The sequence below is a fragment of the Syngnathus floridae genome, chromosome 16 (assembly GCF_059516105.1).
Source record: "Syngnathus floridae isolate MCC-2025c chromosome 16, RoL_Sflo_1.0, whole genome shotgun sequence".
NCBI lineage: Eukaryota > Metazoa > Chordata > Actinopteri > Syngnathiformes > Syngnathidae > Syngnathus > Syngnathus floridae.
Window position 1 is genome coordinate 6,129,980 of NC_142428.1, and position 26,362 is coordinate 6,156,341.

General features: G+C 42.3%; 2 protein-coding genes across 4 annotated transcripts in view; one reads left to right on the forward strand and one right to left on the reverse strand.

The window, feature by feature from the left end:
- The window catches only part of LOC148385313 (CD209 antigen-like protein C), a 198,751-nt gene that overhangs the window by 45,457 nt on the left and 126,932 nt on the right, over positions 1–26,362 (forward strand). The window lies entirely within an intron of this gene.
- The window catches only part of LOC148385314 (G patch domain-containing protein 2-like), a 28,381-nt gene continuing 4,596 nt past the window's right edge, over positions 2,578–26,362 (reverse strand). The window contains exons 3-9 of one of the 3 annotated variants that reach the window (XM_088401287.1): positions 26,295–26,356; positions 25,745–25,883; positions 21,896–21,957; positions 16,418–16,578; positions 15,576–15,763; positions 2,895–3,048; positions 2,578–2,779 (exon numbers count right to left, since the gene is read on the reverse strand). In XM_088401287.1, coding sequence (XP_088257413.1) covers positions 25,798–25,883; positions 26,295–26,356 — 148 coding nt within the window. In that variant the 3' untranslated portion in view covers positions 2,578–2,779; positions 2,895–3,048; positions 15,576–15,763; ... (1 more) ...; positions 21,896–21,957; positions 25,745–25,797. The remainder of the gene's footprint in view (positions 2,780–2,894; positions 3,049–15,575; positions 15,764–16,417; positions 16,579–21,895; positions 21,958–25,744; positions 25,884–26,294; positions 26,357–26,362) is intronic. The other 2 variants (XM_088401285.1, XM_088401288.1) reach the window with 2 other exon arrangements.

Consider the following 26,362-nt stretch of genomic DNA (forward strand, 5'->3'; position numbering starts at 1 on the left):
TTATCAGTCAGCACTGACACAATTTAGCAATTTGAGAAAAGTTTTGAATCGTTGAACTGGCTGTTGGGAGGCCTCACACGGCGTTGCAAGTCTCTCTGCAAATGTCGTCCATTTTTTTTTCTGTTACATTTTCCCAATCGCATGCTCATCGAGAAGCCTCCCCTCCTCCTCCGTCTGCCGTGGAAGTAGCTTCTGTTATGGCAGTGGGAAGGCTAACCGCAGCGGGAGAGCTCCTAATTAACGGCCTATTCATTTGTGTGGAGGGAAGAGCTCCTGCTTTTCGAGCACTTGTTTTATGGTGGCGCTAGGGAGCCCCGTCCAGGGATTTGGAGGGGGATAATTGCCTTTGCCGCAGGCTGCAGTAATCTGGTCGGCTAATTCATTATTTTAATAAGTTAGCTTCTCCTCGGGGGTGTGCTAGCTGCGCTGCGCCTCAAACCTTGGTGGTGCACCTCGTTATTGTGGCGCTCTTTTTACACCGCCGCCCGCACGGGGTTAATAACTGTTATTAGCCTCTCTCCTCATCCTGCAATTTCTCGTTTAACTGGGGCGATTCAAACGAAACCTTTGCGAGCGTCTAATAATCAACCTCTCTGCAAGCAGGGGTAATCCCTATGAAGGGGCCCGTATACTGGAGAGGGGTAATGGATGCAATCGCCTGAGTGCCTTTGCCTGCGCTCCTTTCATTACGGCCCCTGATGTTGTTTTTGTTGTCGATGCCGCTGTTGTTTTTACTCAATTTCTTGAAAATCATTTGAGGGAGGAGATATTTGCCTCCAGCAAGGGAAATGGATCAGGTTTACACACACAAATAAGATGATCATTAGGTTTGCGTAACTAATGGCTTCATTTAGTCCATCATCTTCCATCTCTCTAATAGCTATGCAGTCAGCAGCATAGGTGTGTGTTTGTGTCTGTGTGTGTGTGGTTTTTAATGACTCGGGTGCAGTCAGACATTTTGTGGATTGGCTGATTAAAACCATGTCATTTCAGCAGACAAGGAATAAAGGGAGGGCTTTGTGAATAGAAGCTTTTTTTTCCAAGTCCAATTTTAGAGATGGTGACGGTATGATGCACAAACCTACAGCTAGAATCAAATTATGAATAAAGTACGATCATAGTTAAATGTTAAACACGTGACTTGATGGATGGACGGATGGACGAGGACTATGCTTCACTAATTTAATGACTCTTCAATTTTCCATCTATAATAAGGCAACTCAACAATATGAGTGCTTTCTATTTTAATAATGAGACATTAGGAGTGCTTGGTGGGCAGTAGCAAGGAGATGACTGGCTTGAGTCCACATGCCTAATCTGTCATGTTCCGTCCTGTATGCTGGCTTGTTTAGCTGTCATCATGCTGGTACCTGCCAACCACAATGAAATGGGCTCTTGGATATTAAAGAGACTATCTCTTCATCTGTATACTAAACTAGGGTGGAGTGATAAGTCACATGGCCCCTGCTCTTGGAATGGACAGGGGCGATAACGTGCAGAATGGAAAATTTTGCAGTGCTCCATGGTCAGTCATATGACTGAAAGATAAACATTCTCACAAATGTATTTCCTCATCAATCTAACTACAAGCAATGAAGTTAGTTGAAATGTTGCGCAATGTTTATCCAGGAGTGTGAAGGTCTATGAAGGGATCCGGCATGGAAAAGTTGAATCTGCACTCAGCCTTGCAGTTGTGCTCCATAAAGTAGGCACATGATAGTAAATGACCTGGTTCGCTATTAACTATTATCCCCTTAATGTCCTTCCTTGCTTATGCACATATGGAGCTTTGGCCACGTGTGGGCCCGCGAGGCCGCCCGGGGCTCGTTTGGGGCCGTGGCTTTTCAAAGACCTCTCCGCCATCTGCTAGACCAGCGGCCCGACTCCTGGTGTCGGACTGACGTGGCTTCGACTTGGGAGACAAGCGACTGTCCCACATCCAGGTGTTCACCATAGTGTCATCCATAATGATTTCTGTAAGCTAATGTTTTAATTTCTTTTTTAAAATTGACATTCATGACTCCTTTGTATGGGCCAGTACTGATTGTGTGTTTTGAGATCAGGTCTACTTTGAGGCTGCCCAGTGATGCACAGCAAACTGCCCTTTGCCCTCAGCCCCTCCCTTGTATATTCATTAATAACATATTGCACGGAATACCAACTTTGGAACAATATTACTATACCGTGTTTTCCGCACTATAAGGCGCACCGGATTATAAGGCGCACCTTCAATGAATGACCCATTTTAAAACTTATATAAGATATATACATTTGGCCCGCGGGCGAGACTTTGGACACGCCTGCTGTATTAGCTGACTATTGGTCCATATATAAGGCGCACCTGATTATAAGGTGCACTGTCGGCTTTTGAGAAAATTGGTTTTTAGGTGCGCTTGATAGTGGGGAAAATATGGTACTATAGCACACTAACACACAATGTCAGCATCAGGGAAAATTTTTTCGATATCAACTCTATTTTCTGGCTCCTGTGGATATTTATCAATAACTACAAAGACAACAATACTATTTTACTCTCCTGTATTGGATTTAAAAAGTTTGTGTAGGCGTACCTAGTATCATGGCACGTTTTCTCCCTCCCAACTTGGATTCCACCTCTTTTTTTAGGAGCTGAAGTACGTCACAGATGGAATTGCCTTCACCAGCAGTGCCCTCTTGCTTCCTTTCATCGGCTGTAAAAATAGCTTGGGAGTGGTGTTCTCATAATGGCAGCACAATCAATATTCAGTCCCATTTTGGCTGTCGTGCCCCCTTTGCTCATCTGCAACCCACAAAATAGGACAGCTTGCAAAACTCAAACACCAGGTCAGCTAATCGCACTTCTATTGCCTCAGTCATCCATACTGCCACTCACTTGCCCCAGCTAGAGCTCTCACCCAAGGGTCAACAGGACTGTTCACCACATCTCCATCCAAACTCCCCTCCCGCCAAGTGGATCAGAGGGAGGCTGACGTTGCTCCTATCTGCCGAGAAAATGGGATCACACCACTGCGAGTGGGAGGGCTGCCTTTAGCGAATCTTTTTTCCGGGCTACAAGATAAAAGCAGAAAGCCATTTGCATGAACAAAGTGGGCATTGTAATAATAATCAGGCACTTAATGTTAAAGATGGGATCTACCACCATTTATTGTGCATCCCACCACATACAGCAATGTGTGACACTCTTACAACTCTTTAAGTGTGCATATGTTGTTTCTAATACACTAATTCTTATTCAACACATACCCCTCCCCTCACACACACACACATACACTCACAAACAAACATAGACATTGTCAATTCCAGTGGGGAACCTTGGAGGGCAACATATGATGGCCTGAGGCTGAGTCTCTTTGGTTGAAGCATCAGTCAATTCCCTCAAGGATCTCAGTGAAAACACAAACCAAGTGGATTCTTTACATTGCTTTTTAAATACGGGGCATAAATATTAAATGCAAGAAAATAGAGAATTTGTTTTGACATTTGCAGCTCACAAAAACACCTCAATGCTTTAAGTGGACACTGGAATTACAAGAAGCATGCAAGTCGGCATTTTTTTGGGACCGCCACGCTGATTTTAGGGGTCCCACAAGGGACTGCACTCAGCCCATTGCTTTTCATGCAGCTGACTTGTGACTAGGTTGAACTTCATTAACTTTACAGAGGACATGTGGGTCAACTGGTCCACTGATAGAAAACCAGAATCTCTTCCTCAGTGTGAGAAAAAATATAGAGATGGTTATTTAACCAGGAAGTAGAAAGAGCCAAGTGGCTTGACCCCTCCCCCTCAGAAACCCGTTGATCCGCTGCAACAGAGACCGCACGAGACTCTGCAAAGAATAAAAGGGAGCCATGGATTATCAATAAAATCAATACGGCGTTGTGTTACATGCGCCCTCTGACCTAAGCAAGCTGACTAACTGTGATGTCTGCACAACAATGGCAGAAGATTGTTTTAATGTGTCTGCAGTCAGCCGCAACTGATGCCGCCAGTCCGATAATGTTCTGATGAATGTGTCGCTCACCGGTGAACCGCATCACACGACGGTCACATTTTTTCTGCCCTCTAACGAGATTTGTATGCACAAGTGCTTTTATTTTCCAACGTTTAACCCGATGTCTCATTTATCAGAAGCGCTCATATGAGTATGCAGATTATTCACAAATGATCATGCAGTCACTTTTTCAAAGCTCTCCATAGCTCATTAGTATTCTGATCACAGTTATGAAAAGCTTGTTTCAATATATTTTATCATCATATATCCCATACAGTCAGAACTATTCTTTGAATTCATCCTGAACATTCCATATTTAATTTTTGTAACCATGGTTGCCCACAGGTACATTAACCCTTTCCGCTGTCTCATATTAATCGGATGCTTTTTTTTTTCTCGTTAAATGTTTAACTTAAATTGGGAGCCTCATAAATATTCCAAATCACTCGTCTTGTGTTTGATGAGGAAATGAGCTTTGTACCCGCCGTGATTCCCCAGGCAAAAAAAAAAAAAAAGCCTACAACTTAACTCTTGGAAGCAGACCTGTGTACGCTGCTCTGACAGCCTTTATTAACAAGCAGCAAATTGTTTTAACAATGCGAGAGGGGCTGCTTTTGTGTGGAGATAATGATGATATCTCTTTTTTTTTTCTGGCACTACATGCTGCTGAAGTAATCATAAAGGTTTCTGCTGGCACTGAGAATGTTTCAGGTGATGTTGAATGACAAAAAAGTTCAATTTGAGTGATTTTTGGAGCAAATTGTGCTCACTATAGAAAGAGCAAACATCTCAAAGCGTGTTTTTTTCGTCAGATAGATTTTTTGAAAGGTAGCCAAACGTTTGGGCCCGTCTTTTCCTCCCTCGACTCTGTGGTCATTAATCTTCGGTGTAGGTGCTCAGGACTCTTGACCCTCTGCTCCACTACCTCCATTAGCGCCATGACAGCTCAACTGGAAGGTTCATATGCGCTGCCTCATTCCCACCTCTTTTCTCCCACGCCACTTCACCTGGGCAGGGGGACGGAAATCCTATGTGTCCCTTTAACACTCATGTGTTCATTTATATTTAAGAGACCTCGCCTTATCCAAACGGGAACGTCAAATGAGGAAAGGGGGGAAGCGAAGGAGAAGTGGAAACGGCAGTTCTTGCTTTATGTTTTATATTTTTGGTTTATGTCATATTCTTGTGACTCGAGAGCAAAAATGGCACCTCCCTTAGGTCAGTAAATGACGTGTTTTGAAAGTAAATTAAATTAAATTTAGATTAAATTGGGAGATATAATTATAATAATAATCAAACCAGTGAAAACATGACTCAAAAAGATGGCAGCTAATTATTTCCCAGTCTCAGAGTTGTGAGTTTCCACCATGACCTGATATTGCGACCCCAGTTTCACTTCGACTGGAGAGTAAGTAAACATACGGCAGCTGGGCTACACACACACAGAAATGCATATATATGCGAATGTTTTCACATCACACGGCAACATAAACAGGCATAATTCATGCAGGCTGTATTTTAACATATGCAGAGTCTGCATGCGCAGGCCACCATACGCGAAAGCCCAAGGCAAAGGAAAAGACAAATGTCAGTCAGGATGGGGGAAAGGTTACGGCCAAGCACAGAGATTGATACTGTTAATTTGCTCCCTGGGGTTCATGAAGTCAGTTCACATACTGATCTGACTCTGCTAACTCAAGAGATATATATTCAACATGGCTATGTAGCCATGCATGATAGAAGAACCGACATCCAGCTTTCCTTTCTATTCGTTACTATTAAGGCTTTGTTGGGTGAAAAAATGAGGGGAAATAGGTCTGATTTGTCATTCAAAAAGAAAAAATGTAAAAAAAAAAATGGAGAAAATAACCTAAAATCAATTTTCTATAAATATAATAATCATACATTCAGTCCCAATATATAAAGAATATAGTCTACACCTTCAAATCCATAATTGTCTGTATGCACACACGCCTGGTGGTCCCGTCAGTACGCTGCTCTGACTTTCAGGGTGCCCCCGCCCCTCCCGCACCCGTCTCACTGAGGTCACCTCGTTGGTATAGCAAGCGCAGCAGTCACATTGTGCTTCAATGCAGACAGATTGCTTATAATAACCTTTCATTTTTCCTTGTCAGCAATTTGCAGGATAATTTTGGCACCCTTTAAGGATCCAACTGTCCTAATAAGAGGATAAAAATAAACAAGGCACTATATTGGGATGGCCTAATCCTATTTACAAGTCAGAATGCACTCTAGCCAATAAAATCAAGGTCCCTGCAATGTTGGTATGTGAGGCAATTTTCACCATTTCTTAAACAAGCAATGAAAGAGTCTGATGCTTTTAGACTGTTTGGATTTGATAAAAGGATAAAATGTCACTTTTCAAATGTCATTACCGCACAGCAACACAGAAAAGGGCTAGCTGTCATTTCTTGTACGACACCAAACATCAGCTGTATTTATTTCCGATTCAGCAACGTACCAATTTAGCAACAGATTACATTATAAATCCATTTTATTTTACTCTGTGGCTGTTTAAAAAACTGTCAAACTTTCAGAGGTTGAACATATTGATTCCTAACTACGCGTCAATGACATTACGTATCGTTCTATAATCGTCCAGGCACAAATGAAAAATTAAATATGTCATAAGTGTGACGAATTGCATGCAAACGACATAGTTTAAAAAAGAATAGAAAGACTCATCAAACTGCTAATGTCAGCTTGGCCTTGATGAGACCACAACACACACACATGCACACACCAACACACACACACACACACACACACACACACACACAACACATTGTTGATAAGATCTATCCATTACGATTTAATGCAGCTTTCTCATTAAAATAACCGCTTTCCAGTCAAACATATCACCAATATGTGTAATTCCTACACGCAAGTGCAAGCTGCAGTCTTCCCTGACTATGCAGTGTAATCTATGCATTAATAATATGCGCAAGGAACCTATAAAATGGTGACTCAAAATGGGGTTCACGCAGGGGCACTGAAAGGAAGCGAAAAAAATACATATATAAACGTGTGACATTAACTTGGCGCCTCTATTTATGCCATTTCCCCTACTCCCTTTATGTATCTAATATTTCTAATTTAGCACCGTGCTGGAAAAGTGACACAAGGCGCCATAAATTCCCTTCTAATTCCAAATAATTCCGATTACATGGACGAGTAGTTTTCAATCAGAAAGATAATCTGGATGATAGATGGCGGGATAATTGGCTGTCTGTGCCACGTAAATATTGTGTCGTTCTATTAATCTTGCCGAATGAAGTGTCAAGCTGTCACTCATTCGTCAAACTGAATTAGGAACTCCAACGGATAAATAAATGCATGCGCTGTGTGTGTGTGTGTTTGTGTGTTTGTGTGTCGTGGAGGAAGATATAAAATGAGAGCAGGAAGCTTTAATGGCCTGGAGTCAACCCAAGAAACAGGCCTGGCAGAGATGAATGCAGCGGTTGTTCGTGTGCAGATTGAATGATTTAAAAAAATAACAATTACAATGTAAGGTAGAGACATTGAAAGTTTTGAAATTTGACATGGGAGGAACGTATTGCAGGTTGGAAAAGTTGTACGGTTCCAATATAAAATGAATAAAGTTACAAAAATAAAGTCAGATTATATTTATTTATTATTTATATATTTATTATTTATATTTGTTACTATTTGTACTAAAATAAAAGTGGGATGTCATGAGAAGTCACAGACATTGCTAAGTTATGAAAATATTTTTGATGACAAGGAAAAAAGTGAGAAGTTACAATAATAAAAGCTTCCTTATAGGAAAAAAGTTGAGTGAAAATGAAAATCTGAATTTTCATGAGAAAAAGTTATGTCATGAAAAAAACAAAATTGGCACCAAACATTAAAAAAAACATTTTGTCCAAATATAAGAAGAGAAAGCCAAATGGTACGTGTTGCAATTAGTATGGAAGACAGCGATATTTATTTTCCCCATCATTCCAAAACTGATAAGTATCTTATCGCCTCTTTAACCTGTAGGACAAGAAGATAAAAAAAATCACGCAATGACATCCTCTTAATTTAATTTATAAAGATCATAATTAACGAGCTGGAGGCTGCACGAGACCCCATTTCGCAGGCAGAGAAGAAAAGGGCTTAGCCAATAAGTGTCAAAAGGAAGTTCTCATTGAATTGTGAATGAAATCTCAAAAGGTCAGCTGTAATGGAGTTCCATCTTGCCTTTTAATGTCCTACATCGGCTCCTGCGAGAGCCTACCTGGTGTCAAGTGGGTCATAATTGGCTCCTAATTGCGGCCGGTTAATAAACGAGAGCGTGGCATGTTTTTAAAGGCAAACAAAAGGCCAGGCCGGTCCAAATCATCATTGCCCTTCGACGTGGTTATTATCTGCCAGCATGTGAAGCCCAGCCTTGACGCATGACAGATTAGATCTCCGGTGAGAATGGGCTGTCCATTTATCTGCCTGATAAACTCACAGCCTCTCTCCATTTTCAGTCGTCAGAAAGGAAATGAGATGAACAATGTAATGATTCCAATATGCACGTGGAAAGAACGCCACCGTTTATCGCCGTTTTGATTAGGAGCAAAGGAAGAAGCTTTAGCGATGAGTCCGAAATTCTGTTTCGTGAAGGAATCCCGCTCTCCTTTGTGTGGTGCTGCGCCATTCCACAGCTCTCCACTTAAATTTATGTATTCGTGTGGTCCTGCTGCATTTCCCCCTCGTGGGCCCGACCCCTCCCCTCCCTGACACGCATAGCAAGCATCCCGGGCTCGTCGTAAAGTTGATATCTTCACTATTCACGATAAGGCTTCCATTTTTTTTTTTGGTTTATATTTATAGAAAAATTGAGTAAGCACAGTAGCTTCCGTCATCTTTAAGTGGAACCACATGGACTTGCCTAGTCGTGACCCAGCTGCTGCTGACTTCAGAGACTTGTAGTTAAAATTAAATTAATTAAAACACACTTTTTTTTAATCTCTGACATTCAGGAGTTGATTGATTAATAAGATTGTTCAACAGCAGAAACTACCCAAATATTTTTCTTGCATTTTACACAATCTTTTTTTTTATTCTTTTCATTCGTTACATATTTAATTATAAATTTAACAGGGACAGCTTCTGTAGTAATCTAGTATTGTCACTCAGTTTGCTGAATGGAAGATTCCGATTAGGAAAATGACTCAGTACAAGAATCATCTCGTCGACATGAATGAGTTCATCTCTGTCATCGCCGCTCTGAGTGAGCTTTGCGGATCTACTGTCAGAGGGTGTCAAATTTCCACGTCCACACTGCAGCCTTCTGTCTCACTTGTGTCCGTTCATCAATGAATTCTTTGATGGGACGCCCGACGTCTTTCAGTGTGTGCCTCGCCATGATCTGCAAGGCCTCATGGTTTTGCACCGCATAACACCTGGAAGAGTCTAGTCAAAACAAAAGCTACTCTGTGAGACATTTATTGGAGATTCATTCCCAATATTTCTCAAGTAGGGAAAGATTAATATCCAAGGCTGATGTGCACAGGTATTAAAAAAAAAAAACTTAGTCCAATCTTCAACCACACCGAAGATGCATGTCAGCAGATGCCAAAGCAATATGCGGTGCTGAAATTCTCAAATCATAAATCCAATTCAGGCCAAAAGACAAGAGGCCCAAAGGAACAATGTTTTCAGAAGAACAAGAACATCAATGGAGAACAAATGGTAAAGAATCTGACACCTCTCTATATGTAAGACACAAAAGTAAAAATCATCTAAAAAAAAAAAATCAACTCTCACGTCTGGTCTATGTGAATTTGTTTTCAGTTTTTCCACCAGAAAAACAAAACTTCCATTGATTATGGATCCAAATACTCAATGGAAATTTGAGTAGTTTGTTTTGTGTGGTTGAAGATCTGTAAAGGTCATGTAACATGTAAAGTCCGAATCATGTCACCTTGATTGCGACCACTAAAAAGATTCCAGGGAAAAACATTAGCACTGCTATTAAGAGCTCATGTCGAAAATCGTCTGATTTGACTTGTCCCTCTCCAGTTTCCATACACCTGCTTCTCTTTGCCTGTCCTGCCCTTCCAGTCGGCAACCCCGTCCCCTCTTCCTGACTTATCTACACTTCAAAGCACGTTGACTGAATTATCTTCGGCCCAGAAGAGAAGAAGGAAACAACTGTCATCGGCCTTCGGTCGGACGGAAGGAAACTCTTCTCCGACAGCTGGTTGGCTAACTTTTTTGCTGCTTAATCCTGAGGTGGAGGGATGTGGAGGTGAGAGTGTAAAGACTGGGGGCACATGAAACCCCCCATCACAGACAAACACATTCAGTGTTTCCACTCATAGGGCGGGCGGTGTCACGAGATTTTCCTTCCGTGGAAGCTGAGGTCTCCGGTTTGACCACAGAGGAGGTGTTGAGAGGGAGAATTGAGGGGGGTGGGGGTGAGCCCACACGAGGACACAGAAGGGAGACATGAAACGTAATGAGGTCAAATAATTGTAATGACAATAATGCAATTTTTTTACTTCACAATATTTTTTTACGATCAGCATATTATAACTTCCAGTACGAGTAGCTACAGAGAGTTGATTTAAAGAAGGCCGAGTCCTGCACACATACACAGAGATGTCCCCTCTGGCCCTCTCGTCTGTCTTAGCGCTATGGAGCATGCACAAGGTCATCCCGTAGCCAGTCACGACACTCCAATTAAGGCGACTGATGGACGCAGCTAATTGGTACGATTTATAACCTCCTTTTATTATGCTTTATGAGGAAAGCAAGTGGAGGGCATTACCATTTATTGGCCCCGGGCTCCACACTGGATCACTGTCATCCAGGAACTGTCCAGCGCGACAGTAGAGGGCTGCAGCACTAGCAGAATAGTCGCATCCGAGGGGAAGTGGCGCTTTCGTGGTGGTCCCTGTAACCTTTTTGGCCCTGTGATATAATTGCAGCTACTGGCACAAGCTCAAACTGAAAAAAAAACAAGACGGTTCAAATATGGACGAGGGAAAAAGGAGTTCAAGATCCAGCGAGTCAGAGCTGAAAGTTTCATGGCCAGGCATGCGGGTGAAGGCAGGCAGGGATTCTGTAATGAATGTGTGGTTATTGATTATATTGTCAGTGGGGGGGGGCAGGGTCCCGTGTGCGATGGGCCCCAGTCCATCTGTGGACAATGCAGTCAGTTACACCTCACTGCTCCGTCTAATAAAGAACAGGCAGATTGATGTCACTGGTAGGCTTGAACTCTGCCTAACACTCGCCAGGCCTCACACAAGCGTGTACAGTAGGTCAGTGCTGAAGCTGCAATTTTTTATTACTTTTCAGTAAAGGGAAAATTGCAGGAACTATTGTTTGCAGTTAATCAGATGCGTAAAATATTAAATGTTCTGTACCACCTTATAATTATATATATATATGTACACACACGTATACACACACTCAATGAATAGACTGGATTGTGTAAACACACTAAAAAGTTTGTCATAGAAAGTCTATGGTCACCCTCCCCCCCGTTAAAACACATTCTCGCCTTTTACCAGCAGCTAATAAAGCCGCACCACATAAAAATCATTTTACAACTTTTGCAGCTGATTGGCCCGCAGATAACATCAGCGGCCTTTGACAAATAAATGGTGCAAGAAGTGGAAGTCAGCTAGTTAAAGTTGCATCCTTTCCGAGGAAGTGAAAGCCTCCGCCCGAGCGCTACGATGCACTGGAGCAGTGCGGCCACTGTGGCAACGTGGCGAGCGATTACTCCTGTGCAGCCAGCCAAAACACAAAAATCAATAAACAATCTCAACGTTTCGGAGAGGCCTTTCGTCTGACTTAATAAATGTCTCAATCCACTGTTATGACTTCATTTTGCGCTAACGTCTTCTTCGTGTGCATCTTTTGCCGATCAATTAGAGAATGAAGTGCCCCGGCTATGGGACACACACAAACAATCCTGGACCTGTGCACAAGGTGAGTGGTTATTTTAGTCTTAGAAATCCGATACTTTTTGAAAGCACTCTCTTAAATGCTCATCCACTGCTTTCAGGATATTTTCTATCTCATGTTCATGTGACGGGTAATTTTATCTTATCTCGTAATGGAGGAGGATTTTTCTCATCAATATCTGCTGTATTGTGGTCATGTATTCTTGCCCCAACTAGATCACGGATTATTAAGCTATTGTTTTTTTACCGTATACTGGCAAATTAGAATTTACAGTTGCGGGTAAAAAAAATAAATATTGCAGACATTCGCCTACTGCGAGTGTTGAGTGGTTCAGGAATGTAACCCGGTAATACCGTAGCTGTATTTCACAGTACTGTACATGTTGGGTATGGTCAAGTAACGACTCAAATATGTAGTTTAAGTCGCCGTTTCCCAGCTGTCAGCGGCCAATGACAAGCACGGCATCTTTCTCTCAGGCTGCTCCAGCTGTCACAGGCCTTAATCCCAGCGCTGGAGGGATGACGAGTGAGCCGAGTCAGAGCCTTTGGTCTGTGACTGGAAGCTCCGGGAGAATTTCACGCACCCCACTCTCTTGTTTCCCATCGATTCTGCCACTTCCCATTATTGTCAATCAGTGCGGGCCATCTCTATTGGAGACGCTGTGCAGGGATGAGGGCTGCGGGGTGCACGGTCAAAATGCCACGACTGGGAGCGCTAGGGGTTGCCGTGATATATCAATGTATTGATTTATATATGAGAAATTGTCAATGACTTGGGAATTTCATTCAACTAAATTTATTGTTGTATAGTAGAGTGACTTGATGTGATAGTAGCAACCAGCAGAGGGTGCAAATAATTTAATACTATCTAGTTTGCTGCCTAAAAAGGTTGGTGTGGAAACTGAAAAGAAAAAGTAGAAGTAAATTCCCTCATGGAATCAGAAAATCGGTTTTGAATTAAAAGACCCGAGTATATCTCTAGAATCAAATCGTTTAATCGTATTAAATCGTCTTTCATTGCCGATTATTGGAAATGCAACATTTACAGTTCCATCTCACCCATATCGATTTAAATGTTAATCTCACTGAATCGAACCATAATGAATGATTCAACTTGAAATGGAACAGTCCTCGAATATTATTGTAGCCAATGAATCAAATTGTCTTCACTGCGAGAGATTCAAACCTTCCTTAAATTTTGTTAACACCAGTTGTATTTTTCAGTAAATGGAACCAAACATGATTTAATTACATCTCCCTTTTAAATTTAAATGTAAATTGGCTTAGCTCGAAGACTCATGATCCGGTGGCCTTTTGTTTTGCCGGTCGAGGGAATTAATGGAATATTATTTCTCCTTGGAATAAAATTGAGTGGGAAGTGAATCAAATAAGACTTCAAATGATTATTATTATTTAAAAGTAAATAAATAATAAGAACAGAGGGCCAAATCACAACAGAGGCTGTCGACCCTGAGTGAACGCCCGTCTTGGTGCCGTGCGGGCCTCCTGGTCAGCTCGGGCGAGCAGGCAGCAGCTATAAGCCGTGGAGATTGATGGGAGAGGTGGCCTCCCTCCCTGCACTGTAAAAGATTATCCGCTCACCCGCTGGAAACAAAGCTGTGATGGAAATTCGTCTCGCATCATCAGCAACAAAATATCTACACGTCCAAGCGGGAGTCTCTCATTTTTCATGGGCTATATATTAAATAAAAAAAAGGGCATTAAAGAAAAAAGGGAAGGAGGGAGTCTGAGTGATAGTGCTGGTTGGTATTTTTTTTTTAAATGGGCTACTTGAATCAAGGAGATTATAAGGTTTTTATTGGCTGTCAGGAAACACAACTTTCCGCGTACTTCACCCGCTGAAGCTTGTAACGTTCTGATTAGAATGCCAGCCAAAATGAAAAGAGATGGTGCTTGCGTAAAAACGCCGGAGGAGACACAGCGGCAGGCTGCGCTGGAGTCCACTGACTTTCCCTCCAACACACTAAACGAGCCGGCATGTTTGAGTACAGAGGGTAACCGAATAAGCCTGTAAACCAAATTTCACTGTCAGGTCTGGTGTCGGGATCGGGTTATGCTGCGGCGGGAGACGGTGCTTATTCCGACCCTGATACATGAGACACATCAGGCAGTGTGTTATCTCGCACTAAGTGAATATTGCATTCAGCAGATATGTGATATTTGAATTTCCCATTAGAGGGTGAGAGGCTGAATGAGAGAGGGGAAAAAAAATCAGTGATGCTTGATTTCATAGTGTGAATGGGAGCTTTTTTTTCCTTGTGTGACCTATATGGTGATAAGGATGGAGCGATTGAGAGGTTTCAGGGGTGGCCATTGCTGTGTCATGTCCCAAAACTTTTGTCTAACCAAGTCCCTGAACGGTGAACGCATCATGTTGAGAGACTCCGGCGCTTTCACATCTGTCACTTAGTTTGCACTCAGCTCTCAATTTGCCATTGAAGAGCGAGTGGAACAGCAACGTCCCCAACATGACAGAGTTTGCGCTTTGTGACGAGAGGTTGCCATTGATTTTTCCCTCCGTTCCACCATCAATCTGGAAGAGGAGAGGTAGCTGTTGGTGCTCAGACAGCTGATGATGTGATTTTTAACTGTGGACCACCGGTGAGCACACGGCAACGCGCAGATAAACGTCTTTGGCATTGAGTGGCGAGATGAACGGAGCGGGTATAGACTGATCATCTTCACGGAGACAATAGATGCTTCCATCTGTGTTTCAAAGGGACTGCCGCCAAAAAATTGGGAATATTATTTTCCACCTAAAGGACATTTTTAGCATAATGACAATTCCACCAGTGTGACGTCGCAACTTTTGAGCTTCCAGGCCAGCCTCGAGAGAGTTCAACCACGTGCCAATCCAGAACCAGATGCAAGGAGAATTCTCAAGGTGTTCTGATATGATTTGCAAAGGGGAAACACAAAAATCAAATATCATAATCATTTGTTATTTCAAGCTAAGGATGATTGAATTTTACCACTGTTGTATCTTTTTTTAACATCTAGTGAAATTGTGCAGGGGAGGCGTAATCCTCTGTAGATCATTTGCAAAGCAATTAGGCATACCTTCACTACTATTAAATATAAAGATAAGCACCCATAAGATAAGATATTTGTACTCCATATCAAACTGACTGCCTCGGAGCCCCGCTATCAGGAGGATACATTTAAATCTTGGTCAATTAAAATGTTTAAAAATGTTATCGTGACAGTTATGTTGTGTCCTCGGAGCTAGTCCTCCATTAAATAATTATGCATCACTTCATTAATAGCACACTTATCCACTGCAATGTTTAATATTGATGTAGACACTGCATTGAACAAGGCAAATATATAAATAGTTGTGGCTGCCAAGAAAGCAGGAGATAATGTAAAGTATATTGATTTGCACTGGAGCAGCCACAGGAAAAACTTCAGCGAGCACACGGCAGTAATGTTGCATTTCACAGCGAGAGCGGCGCCAAACGCTTTGAAATCCAAAGTGACTTGAACCAGGTGACCCACAACATGCATTTGTCAGCAGGAACCCGAGGGCATCGTTTGCATGTGTTTCTAGCATCACGACACCTCCAAACAAACTGACAAGAAAGGGGGCTCCCCCCAAAAAAGAGGAACAAAATCTTGCACTGACCTGACCTGTGACCTCAGGGGAGTGACAAAGAGATAGTTCAAACAGAGTTTATGACAGCGTGATCTCTCGTCTTCCTCATCAGCCTTCCACCCGCGGGTGGACACGAAGAGCCGTGGCGGAGGTGGCGGAGCAGACAGAGCAGGCATCACTCATTCACTCGCCTCCTAGGTGCCTTTGTCAGGTGATTGCTGGCGGAAAAAGGAAAACAGATCAATACATCTCCCATGGGCCTGACAGGTAATCTTTACCTGAGATGAAATATGAGCCGTACCAGCCTGCTGAATTCCTTAACTGTAACAGGGCAATTGACAGGCTGCATGGAAGCCATTTCCCCCACTTCCCGCCCGCTGGAAATTCATTTTTGGGCCAAATGGTTCACCTATAAGGTCGTTATTTTGACTTCTAATTAATATGATGATGGTGAGGTATTCCCCTTCTGTTACTAATGGAACTTTATCTGGAGCGATGTCACTTCCTGCCCGGTCGATGTCTTGGCAGCAAACCGAGTGATAAGAGTGAGAAGCTTCTCTTAAAACACAACCCGGTGAATGCATAGCAGACATTAATGGCTTCATCAAACATGCTACAAGGTCAAAGGTGACGTTTGTGAGGGGCGGACGACATAAAGGCATCCATTTCGATAAGTATGCCAACACAGCATTTATAAATGTCATCTCTGTCTCGCGGTAAGCCATCACGGATGGATTTGTAACTCATTTTAATTGTCAATGTTCACTCAAGTAAAGGCTATCTTTTTAATAAAGCTTGTGAGGGGGAGGGAGGGGGGATTTCCGGAGCAGGAGAATATGCTGTACATTTTTCAACATATGTTGCTTGTTTACCCGAGTCTGACTGCATCTCCTCTCAGCGGACACTCACATTGATCTTTTAATGCATCCGATGCCGAGGGAGAGACAAGGAAACGATACTCTCTGTAAAATGTCTCCTTTCCTTTGGGCTCATTTGCCGGCCGTGCAGCTCCAGAAGCAACAAACCAGCGGTGCTGGAAGAAAACAGACCGTTCAAACACATTTGCAGCTGGCCTTGAACTTAAATACGTTTGGGGACATTTGAATATGGAAGGTTGGCTGAGGAGAACAGAGGGAGCCCTCCGAGGACCAGAACTACTATCCCTCTGTGTTGTGCTAATGAGGGGCTTTGTTTAAAAAAAAAAAAAAAATGGAGAGGCCTGTATATTGTGTGGTGCTCTCTCAACCCCTGCAGCAACATTCTGATGGGCTCTAGACAAGCCACCCAACCTCACCGGAGGATTCGGAAAGTTCCCTGCTGACAAATGATGTGACACAAGAAGGGACATGATTGTAAGATGGTCCCTTAGCAGGGGGTCTCTTTGTGGAGCCACAAACTCTCCAGTCCAGCGAAGAGGACCAAGCGTTCCGAGGCCTTAACAAGGTCTTGATTGCATTTACATCTCTCGTGCTTAATAAACCTGGAAGGGACTGCTGATTGGAATTATGCACTTAAAGTATCGTCTTGTTATAAAATTAGCAGAAGAAAAAAGTTTCTGCTTGATTTTTCACACCTTCCTGTATGGCTCCAGTGTCATGTTAAGAGTTAGTCAAGATAGAAAAAAAGAGAAAGCATTTATCATAATTTGAAATGAAAAGAATATTTTCCAGTTAGACTGTTTCAAAGCAAAGCCTTGCATGCCAAAAAAATGATTTTTATTACTCTCTACTAGGTGTGTTGAAATAATACTTTGAAGCACTAATAGGTTAAATATTAATGAGGTTTTGGTCAAGTGAGCCAAATCCAATTTGGCCCTGCATGACTTGTGGTCACAGTTATTAAAAGGCCAATCTGCACCATAGCTCGTTTTCTAGACGGGCTTTGTAAGGAGCTGCCTGTTTTTAACTTCATCCATCACACATTCACATCTCCCTGACACTCGCTTTTTAAACATTCTCTCTTGATGCTCGCCTTTAAAGCTTTTTGTCTCCCAAAAAAAAGAGCCAATTTCAGCTGAATCTACCCTGCCTTCCTGCATTCCCTACTACACTGCGATAAATCTTTCCCGATCTCGCTTTTCCACCCCAAAATAAAGTTAGCTTGGGTCAGACAAGACATTTGTGAAGCAGGCGGAGAGCAGAGGACAAGGCAACTAGAAGTGACATTGTGGCGGTGGGCTGTCTCAAAGGATTAGGCATTACAGCGTTCACTGGCATGTGCTCGTGCTGGCTCCCATTATATTTGCTTGTGCCTCTTTCCAGATGACTTCTCCCCCAAACCGATCCGCCGGGCAAGATAATTGATTAATATTACTTGAGGGAACGATGACTAACTGTTACTGAGGTTCAACCCAAACATTTTGCTGAAAGAAAGTCTTGCGAACCAAAATGGAGCAGATATTATACACTCAAGGTTGAGAGAATTCAGTCAGTAAGAGTTTTAACATCATATATAAGGTTCAGTTAGGTCAAGGTCAAAATATGTCAACGTAATTATTCCGAGATCCAAAAAAGATTATTTCTTTGATGCCGTAAAAGACAGAAACTTTGGAGGCACTGTAAATAGCTGGAAAAAAAGATAAATTATATATATATTTGTAATTAATACTATTTTACTGTTTCTTTGAGTACACTGATTTCCACTCCTGATCATACACACAGCCGGTTGTGTTGACAATTTGAGAAAATAATAAAACTGATTCTCATTCAACAGACAATTAACCCTTTGCATGTGAGTATGATGATTAGACTCTTTAAAGAGATAAATGTGGATAATAAATAAGATTATCTACACACTCAACTAGTTTTACATCAAGGTCACTGAAGACATTATAAGATTTCTTTTTTGTCCGTGGGATGAGAATTACCGTACATGCATTTATTGTGGGCGATAATGGGAGGTTGAATGGAACCATCTTACAATCTTAATAAGCTCTCATGTGATGCTCTTTAAAAACAATCATTACAGGCCTTCCTGGAGCACTCGCCTTCCCCCTGTTTATTAATCAGCTAATTACACATTGACAGTCATGGGCTTGCTGATTCCCACACTTAAATGAACAAGGCTCTTTAATGATTAAGCCTCGGTCTGTGGGTCTCTCTTTCTCTCCTTTGCACTCTCTGTCTTTCTCTTTCTCTCTTCCGCTTTGTCGCTCATAAAAACAGGACATTATAGTGGTCATACCTCCAGGTTGAGGGTTTGCACAAAAGTGAGTGGAGAGCACGTTAACAAAACCTAAGAAATAATAACTACCGTCATTTCTGGACTATAAGTCGCACCTGAATATAAGCCGCACCAGCTAAAGGGGAAAATCCTTTTTTGTTTAGATATAAGACGCACCGGACTATAAACTGCAAGTTCTTTAATTAAATTGTGGCCATTATTAAACCACACTGGACTATAAGCCGCAGGGTTCAAAGTTTGTGCAAAAAGTAGCGGTTCATAGTCCGAAAATTACGCCGAATACTAATAATTGGGGGAAGAAAAAACATTTAATTTAATAAAATGAACTAAAAACTAGAATGCTTTAAACAATACCTAGCTGATGTGATGCAAGTCACTGATATCAAGACAAAAGATCTCCTTACGATGCATGGAGGGTTCCACCTCTAATCCAGCATCATGAGGCTGTACACAAAGGTGACAAGGGGAGGGGAGGGGGTGGGCAAGAATTTGTGAACGTCACAGGCAGTATCCAAGAGGAAGCAAATACATTTCAACATGTTGCAGCATGTGGGGGGGGAGTCGTCAATTATATTTTTTCGGGATGATTGCCCAATTTACCTGCATTTGGCCGCATCACTAGTTGTGCAGCAGGCTAATCAGCAGAACCAAAACCACCGTGAAACTTTGTCAAGGCAATACAGACATGTAGAGACATCGGCGGTGTTGAAGGACGCGGGCAGGGTACTGAGGGGAAGCCGGCGAGGGCAAAATAGTGCGGTGGGCTGCATTTCTGTCAGCAGAAGTGATGGCTGAGCACAAGCATTATTTGTCTTGTGCTGCCACGTGGCCCTCGCACCAGCCTGGGCATTAATGAGAGGAGGCCGGACCGCCCGGTAGGAACACCACGCGCCTGCGACGCGGGTGATCTGTCACGCTGCCGTCTGGCTCGGGCAGGGAAACACATGAAAGGAAGGAGAGGCGGCAAGACCAAGTGATTGGGTTGCACGCCATAGTGGCAAACATGTGCTACTTCCCTTGATACAACAATAACATTCAGTGACCGAGGCTGACAACTTCTGTCAAACCAAATTACTCCACTCCAAACTCAAAATTGTTTCTCACATGCATCTCAGAAAATTAGAATATTGTGATAAAGTTTTTTATTTTCTGTAATGCAATTAAAAAAAAACAAAAATGTCAAACATTCTGGATTCATTATAAGATCAACTGAAATATTGCAAGCCTTTTCTTAATTTAATTCTTGTTTTTTAATTGCATTACAGAAAATAAAGAACTACAATATTCTAATTTTCTGAGACAGTCCTGTAGTCAAACCACTATCCAAGCAAGAATAGGAAGAAGTCAAAATACATAACTAGAAAATTACACTTGATGCACAAAGAAAAAAACACATGTCAGAGGGGTTACTTGAGCTACGTTTGTTTAAATTGAATTAACCATACGTTTATTATTTGGCTTTCGACTCAGTAAAAAAAATGACTGTCTCTGTAAGTGCCTGGAATCTAACTGGGAACCTTTCAGCCACAGGCCACTTTTGTAACCACTTGTACAAACCAGTTGTGAATTATCACATGGATATTTCCGGGTAATCCATGAGAAAACACTGACAGAAGTTTTGTTCTATAAATGGTAAAGAGGTTTTGGATCGACTTGGAAGACTGATTGATGGTGCGAAAAAGTAGAGAATGGCCAATTTAAGGTAGACAAATGGAGGGGCAATCAAATCCAAACAGATACCTGTTTGAGAGGTTTTTCTGTGTTGTCTGCCAACCCCCTCATTTCCCCTCCACCCTTCCCCTTCCACAAATTCAACTCCAACACACCCGTGGAAGTGCTAAAAGGGTAAAGAAAGACGACAAAGCAACAGCTGGGTACCGCCAAGGTAATTCCCCACAGAGGCCAAGAAGACACCTCGGGACGCAGACCATTTTCACTCCTGATTAGAGACGCTCAAATCAAGCTCTGACTCAAAGAACAATCTACTTCCTGTGGCCTACAACAAAAACGATCGTGTGTTCACTAAAAGTAACTGTGGAATCTCAGTGGCTCATTTTAAACGAAAATGAGTTAAATGAAAAACATCAGGACTCGGGTGTTGTGTTTTCATATTTACGTCAGAAAAAAAACATCCAAATAAGAACATAGCACATGAAGCTTTGTCAGCGCACATCTTATGGCAGTCAGTGCCGAGATTCCCGAGAAGCAACGGCATGCGGCATGCTGCCAAAGTGAAGATTTATACCGAGAAGTCGCAGCTGCAGAAACTGACATTGGACAGCATGAGATGCTCGATAAATCACAGTGGACAGCGGGCACTAGACTCAAGTATTGGGAAAACACTATAAACACAGCTGAGGGGGGGCTGGTGTCACTCAGGACCACACTACTTAGTAGAACACCTTAACACTGACTATAGGTGTGTTTTGCAGGTAATGTCAAGTTTTAAATACATATTAAGCACATACATAATATACATGAAACATATTTTATATATATGCATATGTATATGCAGTATATGTATATTTATGTACATATATATATAGAAATATAAAATCTCATCTATTGCATGTGTCAATTGGCAGGGGTGAATTTTGTTTGTTATTATTCTGCCAGCACTAGGGAGGTGAAGGACGGAGTCACTGGCCATTCCATCACTCAGTGCAATAAATGGATGCAATCTGTAACCAAGTAAAGCAGTGGCTGGTTTTAAATTCCACCTCTTTTATCCAAATGAATGATGGAGCCCGGTACAGTGCACTGTGCAGCTGTATTAATAAACATCAGAGGTCTGCACCATTCACTAAATCAAGGAACTACCAACATTTTTTATTCAAATGACAAGCAGCAATGTTCGGAGTCAAGCATGGAGAGATGACATGGAAGAAAAGATGGACAATTTAAATCTGAATTCAATTCAGTAAACTCTTAGCCATCAGACTAATGAAAAAAGCAGGTCCACTGGTTCACACACAATTGGATGGACCTCCAAATTGAAGCTTCGACATCAGACGGTCCTATTTTAGTGCAACTCCTAAACGGCAACTAAGTGTTAAATTGTTCCTTTGAGCTGTGTAAAAGGTTACAACTGCTGGTTTTAATCTCCAATAATGTTGATAGTGAGAGTTAAACAAGCCACAGGTGTATCAGTGTGCGTAAAGAGTTACCTGAGGAGGTGATAGACATTTTATTCTTGTTTCCCACGTCAGCACTTGAGTGGTTAGAGTGCCTGAGGGGAAAACAAATACATACGGTAGTAAGAAATGGAGCTTACAAAATTGTAAGTCACAATTTACTGTCATTAAGAAAATATTATGTCTCATTTGTCTTCATTAGCTCATGTTGGGACCACGGAGAACATATTCCATGAATAGCGATGCTAGTAGACACGTGCAGGGCTCACATTAACAAATTACACCTGCCCTGCGCCTCTTGTGCCATATGTCAGCAGCCCTGAAATAGGAAAAGCCCCCCCACCTTAATAGCCCTGACTTCGGGGATGTAAACTTAAGGTCAAGGTCCGTTCCATCACTGGTGGAGGTGGTCGGGTGGGCCAAGTGGGTTATAGTGAGGGGGGGGGTCAACTGTGATAGATGTTTTTGTATAGAAGGGGGGGGGGATAGGGTGAGGGGGCTGCAGCCACACAAAATGAGCGATTAGTTTATTGTACAGTGAACCCCCGTGACATCACTGTCAAGCTAAATTGCCGTGGAGAAGGCGGATTGGAATAGTGATTGTTTTTGTTAATTATTTTCTTTTAACTTTAATATTGCACGGTTTTGAGAACAAATAGACTAAAATACAAAAAGGCAATGTGCATATTATCAGAAGAACAATTAACCTGTTTCATTCTTTGGGCTCTGATTGGCTAACATCACATATTCTTTGACAGAATATAAAATTCCCGGATATGCTCAACAACAAATTTGTGGACACCAATACTAAAAATAGAAAAAGCACCAATAGAAATGACCGATGGCTGATTGACACACATTCTCGTTAACCCATTTGGCTCATCAGAGACCGCATAAGCATCCCCGCCAGGCATGGGCCACAATGAGGGCAGCCTTTTAACAGGCAGCATGTTCCATGACCTCAGCACACATAAATCACGTGACGGGCACGTGGTGTCGAGAGGCGTGCAAGTGCTCCCTTTGAGTCTCTAAGTTGTATAATCAATAGATATAAAAATAAATGGCCTGACCGTTATTCTCTCTCTGCTAGCCGGCTCTAATAAAATCCCGCTAATGCATATTTCATTTACTTTTATACTTATTGATCACCTGTACTCCAGTTAGTAAATCACGCGCCTATCGATCCCTCAATCGTACCTCTGTCGGACAGCACATAACCAGCCATTTGCACCTCTGATAAAGAGCTCAGCCAGTCAACTCCCAACAGTAAATCTCCACAAACTAACTTTTTAATTCTTAAATCGATCCCTATTTAAACGTCTCATTATTTCACGAGGCACGCCCAAGGTATAAAAAGTAATATCCTGATGCATTTGGCGTTAATGTGTGAGGGGGGGGGCTGTCCCTCTGTCTTTCCTTTTTACTACGGCGAGGTCGAGGAGCAAGTGTATTTTGCTTTTCGGTGTTGGTAGCTAACTTGCTATTTATTTTTCATGCAATGATTATTTATTAACAATACGTCTGATTATCAATTGTCAGTTTTTTGGAAGGAATGGCTTCTTCTGGGCATCTAAAAAAGCTCCTGGTCATACCAACAACAAGACATCAGCTAAATTCTATCAATGACACAAGGACACAGGGTAAAAAAAAAAATAAGTGTGAGATAGATTGTTTTCAGGTCATACGAGACACTTCTTAAAGGAGGAGTGGTCCCCGAGGGTGCTGACTAAAAGATCGGTGACAGCGGGTCAATTGCAATTTTGGCGTCCGCATCCAAAAGCAAATATATCAATTAAAAAGAATAAATCAAAAGAGGAGCGAGGTGCGGTGGTTACAAAATGACGATCTATTTTCATCAGGGTATACGGCGCTTCAGGTGGGAGCAGGATCTCAAGATTAATAGAGCTATTCAAATGAATCAGAAAGGATTAGGGTCTCCAGGGAACCTAATCAATATCTCCAAATCAATAATCAATAGGCCACTCACACCAATATACTAACTGCTGACACCGAGATCTCACAATTAAAATGAAAATAGGGAAGGGAGGGGCACGGGACTATGATTTATCTCGCCGTTGAAATAAGTCAATATAGAGAAGCTACTCAGGTGGGAGGCGGCTTCGAGCATTACCCAGCAATCCCACGCAGCGTTTTCAGGCAAGTGCCGCTCCGAGGCGAGGATAAGCGGCACACCAGCTCATCTCAGCCTTCATCGCTTAACATCAAATCTCCTATTGTTGCCGTCATCGCGCGCCAAACAGGAGATGACAGCTTTTATTAATATAATGTCGTTTCAGCGTGGATGCAGTACAAGATTAATTCGTACACTCGGCCCAGAGGGTAAACACTTTTCTCTCTGGCCTCGGGGGTTACAAATCCATCAAGTGCACCGGGGGTAAGATCTTCAAAAGAAATGAAATTTTGAAAAAGGAGGTCGTTTAGAGTTTGTTTATAGCGGGCATTTGTGATTATAGTTTTGCTACATTGTTTTGTTTGTGTGTGTGTGGCGGAGGGGGGCAAAGCAAACGGGGGTCACAGAGTCGGGTCATGAGGATGGAAGAAGTCACCTCACTGGAGAGTGGATTGGAGCAGCTCGGGGAGACTGATTTAGGCCGGCGCCGTCCGGCGGGACACATCACAAGCCCCTCTCACCAATCCCTCCCTCGCCCTCATTCATTTGGGAGTATGATTTCTACTTTTTGAAGTGAAGGGTCTTGAATCCCACTATAAAGGAATTAAGAGGTCTCCCCTGAGTCTGCCATTCAAATGAGAGCATGGCAGGGATATGAGGGCTTTTTAACGGCGAGAAATTAGTATTCACAATGGCTCAAACTGGAATCTGAAGGAACCTTTCAGGTGGAGAAGAAAGAATCTGTTTGGAGAAGAACGCTCTAAGAAGTCAGGGGCTTTTCATAGCACTCGTGTATTTGCCCCTCATCAAGGGGAGCTTTGGGAAATAACCCCAGAGGGGGGGAGAGGTGGGTGTAAAAGTGTGTGTGTGTAACCAAATTAAGAATGCGCCATAAATAGGCGACCAGTAGTCCCGCAGTTGTGAGGCCAAGGGGGGCCATGAGCTCCCAATCCCCCCACCCCTCCCTCCCACTCCCCATACACATGCAACAGTTCCTGGTATGACTGGGAGCCATGGGATGCTTTCACAAACATTTGGAGAAGAAACTTTGTATTTTTTTCCCCACCGTGAATCCTGATATTTATTAGCATGTATATCAGGCTGTTTTTTTGGTACGCTGACCTTGAAACTTTTGGAATAAAGTGTCCATACATCCAAGTGTTTCTCTTCAGCTCACGACTCTCAACTCAGACTTCAGACTAAAATCTTCTATTTGTAAATCATTTAGCTTAAGTCATATATTATTTATATATCATATGTATATATTTTATTTTTTAAGTCATATAAAGCCAAGTAGCCAAGTCGAACCATATGCAGAATTAAAAACCTTCCTTCTTTTTACTAATTCAAATGTGAGAAAAAGTCAGGATGTTAACATACTGTGGATTTCCCTAATTAACAGCGACCAAGCCACTGGAATGGATGCATTTAAGGAACTCTGTGTTCATCAATAAATCGAGCTCCATTGGAAAAGACTGAATTGTTTCTTCAATAGACTCTGCGAGAGAATTCGACCGAGTCATCAACGACTAAATTCTGCTGGGTTGCTCAGACTCAACATAGGAGAGCTTTCGGACAAAATGCCAATACGACATTCCACTACAACAGGACAAAGGATTCTAATTAACATTGAAATCATCAATGTAAATGTTGCTTTTTTTCTTGAGTACAGCAACAAAGTGGTATATTTGGAATATTCACTCTTAGGTTATGCTAAATCTTCTCAGGGAGCCAAAACAATGATGCCAAACCTCTCTGAATTGGCCATGCAGGCTGCAGAAAGGTGATCGAGTTCCAGAGGTGGTCATCTCTGGAATTGTGATTGGGTAGCTGCGAGCAAAGACTCCTGCAAGTCGCCCTCAAACAAATAATCGCTCTGCTCATCATCACCTGCACACACAAATGCAAAAAGCGAACAGTAGATGTTGCTAGATTCAAATACAACACTCTTGTGCATTTGTGAGTTAATTACTCCTAGACGTAGACAGCACTAGTTTAGTCCCCAGACAGGAGGCTCCTCTAAGACCTGTCAGTCAGCAAAGCTGGAGCAGGCAGCATGCCTCTCATAGTCAAGGTGTAGTGACAACTGTTAAATCAGAGGCCGACTGGCCCCTCCACGGCTAATGAGATTAGCAAAGGCTTCAGCGCTCATTAACACGACATGACAACGTCTTATTAGAGTCGCCTGGGTGCCCAGCAAACAGCCCGTTGGTGCAAAACAGCCCACTTTTGGCTGGACTTGAAATGAGCTCTTCAAATTACTTGTCTGATCAAAATGTATGGAAAGTTTTTTTTAAGTACCTTGCCTGCCTTCATCATTGGTGAAAAGGCCCGTGTCACTACTGCAGACACTGCTGGTTTCACTGGAA